At 43.0% G+C, this 9,400-nt stretch overlaps 1 protein-coding gene across 1 annotated transcript; it reads left to right on the top strand.

Annotated features, from left to right (window-relative positions):
* Positions 1 to 5,893: 5,893 nt before the first annotated feature.
* On the top strand, positions 5,894 to 8,711 carry LOC141249374 (uncharacterized). Its single transcript, XM_073669595.1, is given in 3 exon segments — positions 5,894 to 6,842; positions 6,845 to 8,309; positions 8,513 to 8,711. Coding segments are annotated over 3 exon segments (2,613 nt in total).
* Positions 8,712 to 9,400: the final 689 nt, after the last annotated feature.

The following is a 9,400-nucleotide window of genomic DNA, read 5'->3' as shown; positions in this document are numbered from 1 at the left end:
GTTCCGCGGCCAGCCCGAGTAGAAGTCGAGATCGTCGGGCAGTGGCATCGTTGCGTACAAGAGCGGAAGGGAGAGGATAGTGACGACGACGTCATCAAGTTATGATTTAACGTACAACAACATAAAAATATAGAATGCTACAAGGTTCTTAGGTTGTTGATGAGCCCGATTTGTGCGAATAATTGACGGTCCAAACAATGTCGGATTAAGGTAAGATAAGCGCCTACGAAATCGTGGAATGTGAGGTTTCACCTTATGAGGGTCGTGTGTGCTGAGAACTGTGATCAAGACCAGAAAAGTGGCATGAATGCAGGTTGTTAGAGATTTGGTATATGTTTTTTCCAAAATGTACTTCCACCGACTCTATTTTGAGCAAACCGTTGACGATCCTAATAGCGTTAGAGTGGGGCAAGGTCAGCGTCTATATTCCCATGGAGTTGTAGGGTTTTGCCGTTTGTGGATCGAGAAGGCGTTCAGCTTTGATCGAGGTCGGGGGAATGGCTCCAACATGGTGTGGTGGTGCATTGCCATACGATGTCCACAAATTGGTGTTTGCCGAACCTACTTTGCGTGCACCGTTAATGGCTCGAATGACGTTAGATTGAGGCAAAGTCAGAGTCTATGGACTCGTGGTGATGCAGGCTACCGCCGTTTGTTTGTCGAGAGTGTGTTAAGGCTTGACCCTAGTCAAGGAGGCGGCTCGAACACGGCCTCGTAACGCATCTGTTAGGAGAGTGCCTAGAACATGATCTGGTGGTGCATCATTTATGCTGTTCAGAGTCGGTATTCACCGAGCCTACTTTGCATGGGCCGTTAACAATTCAAACGACGTTTTAGTGAAGAGAAGGATCGGTCAAAGATCGACGAGAATCACCGAGGTCCGGGGCATACTATAGACGGGTGCTTTGCCTTCAAGTGATCAATAACTAAATGGGCTTGGGAAGGTCATCTGACCGGGTTCATAGGAGCGTTGGATTGGGCTACGGACGATCAAAGTCGAGTTGACGGATTTAAGAGCTCAACGGTCGCTTTTCTGGTGGCATAGGAGAATTCGCAAAAGCTGGATGAGGCTGGCATGGCGCGGAGCAAGCGGGGCAGAGGAGTCACATCGGCAAATCCATGTAAGTGACTTTGAACCTAGTAAATATTTTATGGTTGGTAATGCTATTGCAGGTGAGGAGTTGTAGTCTCTGATGGATCTTTCGAGAAATAACAAATGAGTCTTTGCGTTGACACCCTAAGAGATGCCCGATTTAAGCTAGGTACTTGCTTGTTATTGCCTGAACGTTAGACGAATCACGAAGCATGTGGTACAACAAGTTAGGCGATCGTCTTTTCATCACATTGGGGTTGTATTGAACAAGATGAAAAAGCTGCAGAAAGCGGGAGCTGTACAAGAAGTGCAATTTTCTGTATGGCTAGCTATCCTTGTAGTCGTCATGGAAAAGAATGGGGAATGGAGAGTCGGTGTGGATTTTACGGACCTTAATAAGGCGTGTCCAAAAGATCTATCCCCTTTCTAAAAATTGATCAGTTGGTAGACGTCACAGTGGGGCACTAGAGGATGAGTTTCCTTGAAACTTACAGAGGTTATCATTGGAGTCCTTTGTAAAAGAGGCTCGGGAAAAGACTGCATTATAACACTACGATGTTTGTACTGCTACTAGGTAATGTCATTTGGTCCGATAACGCTGGTGCAACATTCCAATGAATGATTGTAAGCGTATTCGGAGGCCTTGTTGGCAAAAATATAGAAGCATGAATCAACAATATGGTCGTTAAAAGCAAGTTTTAGGAACCTCATCTCAAAAATATGCCAGTTGCATTTGATATTCTGCAGCAGACAAGTCAACTCAATGCAACAAAATGTATTTTTGGTGTCGGCTCTAGCAATTTTCTGGGGCATATGGTAACTAGGAGGTGTATCGAGGCAAGTCCAGATCAGATTCTGGCCGTAGCTTCTATTCAAAATCTCAAGAATGCGAGTTGTAGAGGCTTACATGGATGACTACGGCTTTTAACCGGCTCATCAGTAGCTACTCTAACAAATGTTGCAGGATCTTCAAACTGTTTAGAAGGGATTGTGTATTTCATTGAGATGGTGAATATGAAGCGACATTGACTGATTTGAAGAGACATTTACAGGAGCCTTTACTACTAACAATTTCAAGCGCGAGATAGACTCTATTTGTCTATCTAGCTGTCTCGGGTTGCTCGTTCAGTGTTGTCTTGGTACGGGAGAAATGGAAAGGATCGCTAAATGGGCGATGGAACTGGGGCAATACGAAATCTAATTCGTCCCAAGAACGACCGTTAAAGGGAAGGGCTCGGTTTCATGCCAGGTTTTGATTGGCTAATAAGATACTTGGGAGCTACGTGTCAACGGTGCTAAAAACCGAAGGGGCGCTGGGGCAGGCCAAGTCATCACATTACCTACCGGTGAGGTTTGTGATGAAACTGAAGTTCGATGTTGAGAATAACAAGGTAGAGTATGAGGCGCTAATTCTGGGGACCATTACATCCAAGAATCAAGGAGCCAACTCTGGAGTTCTTTATGTCGATTCTCAATTGTTGGTTGATCAAGTTACGAGAGAATAAGTGGCCATGTCGGTAGAGATGTAGGCTTAAGTTGAGAGATGTAAAAGCGTCTTAGCAAAACTCACCGAGTTTAGAGTGAGTAATTTTTCCAAGCAGAATGAAGTGGCAGATGCAATGGCTACTCTAGCCTTGTCATGCACTTCTAGTTCGGGGCTCATGCGGATAGACGCTCTGACATAGGGATGCCTACAATTCTTACTTCGGCTTACCGGTAGAGCGAGAAGGATGAGGCATGAGATGTCGGTCGTATGATTAGCTTCCTATCAGCGGGAGCTGATTCAGGTTAATGAAATACACGTCAAGCCTTGTCCGCTCAAAGTGGTCAATATCGTTCTACGCAAAGTGTTAGGAAACACCTAGAATATGATGGAAGGCAAGCTCAGACTGAGCTGGGAGCGACCTTATCGGATTTTGACACACTTGGGAACAGTTCGTTCAAGTTCGAGTAGTTAGATGGGAGAGACATCCCCCGTACCTGGAACACCTTCAACTTGAGGCCCTGGGGAAGTATTATCTTTTTTCGCATATGTGTTTTCTATTGATTATTTGATTTGATGATTGCTTCCTTTGTTTGATAATTGTGTTTGAATGTGTGCTTTGTGTGATTGTTGTGTTTGAATATGTGTTATGTGTGATTGGTGAATGTGAATTGTTGTGTTGACTTGAATTGCTTCTTGAATTTTTTGTCTTAAGAGTGCTCCATACTTGGAGGGCAAGGAAATTTCCGGGTGCTAGAGGCACAGGAAAAAGGCTTTGCCCAGCTAGTGGTCTTTCTGGGTATGCTTAGGCTACAGGAAAGATGGGACAAGCTTTGAGATGGGAAGAGTAATGCTTCGGCAGTCTCAAGATCCTGGTCGACGTCTTAGACGCGTGAAGGAGGGGGAGACCGGAGGCTTACCTGCTGGTGAACAGTATCGTTCAGGCAGACTCATTTTTATGAATGTTGAGAGTTCTCCATGCTCGGAGGGCAAGGAAATTTCCGGGTGCTAGAGGCACAGGAAAAAGGCTTTGCCCGGCTAGTGGTCTTTCTGGGTATGCTTAGGCTACACGAAAGATGGGACAAGCTTTGAGTTGGGGAGAATAATGCTTCGGCGCTCTCAAGGTCCTAGTCGGCGTCTTAGACATGTGAAGGACGGGGAGACCGGATGCTTACCTGCTGGTGAACAGTATCGTTCAGGCAGACTCGTTTTTATGAATGTTGAGAGTTCTCCATGTTCGAAGGGCAAGGAAATTTGCGGGTGCTAGAAGCGTAGGAAAAAGGCTTTGCCCGACTAGTGGTCTTTCTGGGTATGCTTAGGCTACACGAAAGATGGGACAAGCTTTGAGTTGGGGAGAATAATGCTTCAACGGTCTCAAGATCCTGGTTGGCATCTTAGACGTGTGAAGGACAGGGAGACCGGAGGCTTACCTGCTGGCGAACAGTATTGTTCAGGCAGGCTCGTTTTTATCTTGGATAGGAGTAGCTGGATGCAAGCAGCAAGGACGTTGTGGGTATTATCGAAGCATGATGGTATTTTGCATGTGCGGTTGGACTCGGGATCATAGGAGCAGATTGGATAGGAGCAACGGGATGCGAGCAGAAGGACGTTGCTATGTTGCAGTGTAGCTGTGTTGCTGAGTTGCAGAGTAGCGGGATGCGGTGCAGCTGTGTTGCAGAGTTGCTGATGCGGTTTTAACGGAAGCAGCTTGGAAGCGCAAGGATGGACTCGTTAGGAGCAGCAAATTGGAACCAAGCGATTTGCTCATTTCATCATTCGAATCCCCGGGTTTATAATAAATCCGAAAATTCGAGGGGCAAATTGTGGGAGCACTATTTTGATACATATATTAATTTATTAAGTGGCATATGATGTTAATAAGGGCAAGAGGGTCATTTAAGGAAAAGAGAATTAATTAGCTTATATTCCCTTTCTGATGATCAGTTTCGACGCATTCCTTCAGAACCTCAATTCTCTTTCAAGATCCTCTTCATTCTTTGTTGATTCGTTTCCTTCATCATAAATTTAATATCGTTCAATTTCATGTAACGACAAATGAATATCCGAGTTTCTCAACCATTGTTATGATTACGTGTTTGGAAACCGTAACAATTTTACGATTGCGGATTTCGGAATCGAGGTATTGTTATGGTTACGGATTAAAGCAACAATTCAAACCTAAATAGTAAAAACGTTCATAAGTTCTGTTATGTACAATAAAATGAGTGTAAACTATGCTTAACTGGACTGTTACATACGTGGAAATATATAACTATAGTTAGATAACCATACGTCGGTAACCAACTCCTATGCTGTTACACTCTATCATACAGCACACGTGGAGCCTACACTAATTTTTTATCAACGACCAAGATCCCACCGTTCTCAATCCAGCGGTCAAAAATATATGTATGGAAGATTGTTATATTTCCTTGTAGCGCTACCCAACAAATACCACTTATTAAAAATCGGAAAAATATAATCTTTATGACTTGGAAAATTAAATTCTTTTTATTAAACTTTTTTAATTAGTCGGAGCGTTTTGTTGGAATAATCCTTTCTTTTCAGTTCAGCTTTTACATCCGCATTTCCCACCCTCTTCCTCCCCTTTCACTGAGCTTCTCTCATAGGGTTTCGAGGCCGCCGTCGATTTCAAATTTTCGATCCAGCAAGGGCTCTTACCTGCACCGATTGGTGAATTTTGCAGGTAGGTTTTCTTCCTTGAACTTCGAATCTGGAGCTCGAATTTTCACGAATTTGCGAGCAATTCGTCTGTTCTAGGTCTAATCGATGAACAATCTGTTTGATCTAAATCGCAATTGCATTTTGATCAAGTAGCTATTTCTTTCCCTATGCTGATCTGATTTTAAGTTTGCTTGGATCGGTTGGTTTGACTAAGTTTCGATCTGTGAACTATTTGCTTTAGTTGACACTTTCAGCAGTGTATGATTTGCTGCCGCCTATTTGCTTTCCGTTTGGAGTTTTTGTTTGGACCGATCTAGGTTCGCTTGATGTTAGGCTTGTACTTTTACTTGCTTGACTTACTTCACTGCGTTTCCCTTCACTTGAAGTTGGCTAATTTAGGTATACTACATGACTTGCTCTGAGAACTATTTGTTTTCATCTTCCACATGAACGATATCTAAGGAATTTCCAGACCATCAAAAATCTTCTTCTTACCCCACTTTTATATTCAAAGATATTTTCTAGTTGAGACTTGCATATTTTACACCCAGTGGTGCCATACTCCTTTTTCTTTTGGACACATAACTCCTGTATTAACCTTTAGATGTTTGTTTATTCAGAGAGAGAGGAGAATGTCCACAGAGATTACCCAAGTGCTTTTGAATGCACAGTCAGTTGATGGTGCAGTTCGGAAGAATGCAGAGGAAACTTTGAAGAGCTTTCAAGATCAAAACCTTCCCAGCTTCCTGTTTTCTCTGTCTGGAGAGCTAGTCAATGAGGAGAAGCCGATAGATAGTAGAAAGCTAGCTGGTCTTATTCTTAAGAATGCCTTGGATGCTAAAGAACAGCATAGAAAATTTGAGCTTGTTCAGAGATGGCTGTCACTTGATGCTGCTGTTAAGACCCAGATCAAGACATGCTTATTACAGACACTATCATCTCCTGTTCCGGATGCCCGGTCTACTGCATCGCAGGTCATTGCAAAGGTTGCAGGTATTGAATTGCCTCAGAAGCAGTGGCCTGAGTTGATAGCTTCACTATTGTCAAACATTCACCAAGTCCCACCTCATGTCAAGCAGGCCACCCTAGAAACTCTTGGTTACCTGTGTGAGGAGGTCTCCCCTGAGGTGTTGGACCAAGACCAAGTTAATAAGATTCTCACTGCAGTGGTTCAAGGAATGAATTCAACTGAGCCGAATAATGATGTTAGGCTGGCAGCCACTCGTGCATTATATAATGCTTTAGGCTTTGCTCAGGCTAACTTCAACAATGATATGGAGCGTGATTATATCATGAGAGTTGTATGTGAGATTACTTTATCTCCTGATGTAAAGATGAGGCAAGCAGCTTTTGAGTGTTTGGTTGCTATTTCCTCCACTTATTATGAGAAATTGGCTCCCTACATCCAGGATATTTTCACCATCACTGCGAAGGCTGTCAGGGAGGATGAAGAACCAGTTGCTCTACAAGCAATTGAGTTTTGGAGCTCAATTTGTGATGAGGAGATTGACATTCTGGAAGAGTTTGATGGTGATTTCACTGGAGATTCTGAGATTTCTTGCTTCTATTTCATCAAGCAAGCTCTCCTGCCCTTGTACCAATGCTTCTAGAAACACTCTTGAAACAAGAAGAAGATCAAGACCAGGATGAGGGTGCATGGAACATATCTATGGCTGGAGGAACTTGCCTTGGTCTAGTTGCACGCACTGTGGGAGATGATATTGTACCACTTGTAATGCCATTCATTGAAGAAAACATTTCAAAACCTGATTGGAGACAGAGAGAAGCCGCTACCTATGCATTTGGTTCTATATTGGAAGGCCCTTCCCCTGACAAGCTGACATCCATTGTTAATATGGCTCTCAACTTCATGCTCACTGCATTAACCAACGACCCAAACAGCCATGTGAAAGACACGACAGCTTGGACTCTTGGACGGATTTTTGAGTTTCTTCATGGATCAATTGTGCAGACTCCTATTATTTCACAGGCCAATTGCCAGCAGATTGTCAATGTTCTGCTGCAGGCCATGAAAGATGCTCCAAATGTTGCAGAAAAGGCTTGTGGTGCACTCTATTTCCTTGCTCAAGGCTATGAGGAGGCTGGTTCATCTTCACCCTTGACTCCTTTTTTCCAAGAGATTGTTCAGTCTCTTCTGACTGTTACACATAGAGAAGATGCTGGGGAATCTCGTCTCAGAACTGCTGCATATGAAACTCTAAACGAAGTGGTTAGATGCTCTACTGAGGAAACAGCTGCTCTTGTTTTACAGCTCATCCCTGTTCTTATGATGGAGCTTCACCAAACCCTAGAGGCACAAAAGCTTTCATCTGATGAGAGAGAGAAACAGTCCGAGTTGCAAGGTCTTCTCTGTGGTTGCCTGCAGGTAACTATTCAGAAACTGGGATCATCAGAGCCTACAAAGTACACATTTTTGCAGTATGCTGATCAGATGATGGGACTTTTCCTGAGGGTTTTCGCATGTAGAAATGCTACAGTTCATGAAGAAGCCATGCTTGCTATTGGAGCACTTGCCTATGCTGCAGGTCCAGATTTCGCAAAGTATATGCCCGAATTCTACAAGTATTTGGAAATGGGTCTTCAGAATTTTGAGGAGTACCAAGTTTGTGCTGTCACGATTGGTGTGGTGGGGGATATATGCAGGGCAATAGAGGATAAAGTATTGCCATACTGTGATGGTATTATGACTCAGCTCTTGAAAGACCTCTCAAGCAATCAATTACACCGATCAGTGAAGCCTCCTATCTTCTCATGCTTTGGGGACATAGCCTTGGCAATAGGAGATAACTTTGAGAAATACTTAATGTATGCCATGTCAATGCTTCAGAGTGCTGCTGAGCTGTCAGCCCACGCAGCTGGAGCTGATGACGAGATGACAGAGTACACCAATCTTCTGAGAAATGGTATTTTGGAAGCTTATTCTGGGATTCTACAAGGATTCAAGAGTTCTCCAAAGGCACAGCTCTTGATTCCATTTGCTCAGCACATTCTTCAGTTCTTAGATAGCATCTACTTGGAGAAAGACATGTAAGTTTTCCTGATACTTTCTTAGCTTCCATCATAAACCTTACAAACTCACTCTAGGAAGACTTAAACGGTGCTATTTGAGATGGTAGTGAGCTGAATAACTGGCTTGGACTGACTATTAGGTGGAAAATTAAGAAACTAATCTGAATAGGAATATACTAGTAATTAATACATGTCATTGACATATTTTTTTGATTTGTTAGGGATGATGCTGTGATGAAAACTGCTATCGGGGTGCTTGGAGATCTAGCAGATACACTTGGGTCTAGTGCATCTTCTTTGATCCAGCAATCACTGTCAAGCAAGGAGTTTTTGAGTGAATGCTTGTCTTCTGATGACCATTTGATTAAGGAGTCGGCGGAATGGGCCAAGTTGGCCATCAGTCGCGTAATTCCTGTTTAAGGTTGTTGGATGATGATTGGTATATTTCTTTTTTCCTGTTACTACAAGTCTGCAAGCATACCATTACCATTACGATGTGTCAGGTCATTTTCGGTCAGACAACTGAAGTTGTCAGTCTTCAGGTTGTCATTACCACCATTGGTCAGGGTCAGGGTCAGGGTCAGGGTCAGGTCAAGGTCAGGTCAGGTCAGGTCAAGGAGAAAGTACATCAAAATGTGGATATTGCTGAATGAATTGCTCATATCCAATCTAAGTTAAATATTTCAGCACCAGGTTGGGTTCTTGTCTCTGGTGGCTATGGTGATAATAGAGTTGACGCAGATTTTGAGATGTTAATATCCATTGGCTGTGTAAAAGAGTTTCATGTTTCGTTTTCTTGTTCCTTTAGATTTTTACCCTCCTCAGTTTCTATTTATGAGTCATGCATTGTGTCGGTCAAAGTGTATCACTTGTCTTGTCGTAGTCGGGGATTTGCATCTTCATATCATTTTTTTGTGTCATGTATACTCCCAAGTGAACAGGTTCGCAACATGCTATAATTGCATCACAGTCTGCATTCGTCAATTTCCTTTTTTTGTTAGGTATTCGTTGTTTTAAAATTCTCAAGTAAATGTTCAATATTCGACTTAATACTCTATAAGAATTATTGATACAGAGACTACAGTCAACATTATAATATTGTCTCCTTT

Source organism: Phyllobates terribilis, unplaced genomic scaffold, assembly GCF_046119375.1.
Source record: "Phyllobates terribilis strain yellow unplaced genomic scaffold, ASM4611937v1 Scaffold_4505__1_contigs__length_60206, whole genome shotgun sequence".
Classification (NCBI taxonomy): domain Eukaryota; kingdom Metazoa; phylum Chordata; class Amphibia; order Anura; family Dendrobatidae; genus Phyllobates; species Phyllobates terribilis.
The sequence above is the reverse complement of the archived record's forward strand: the minus strand, read 5'-3'. Positions and strand labels throughout refer to the sequence as shown.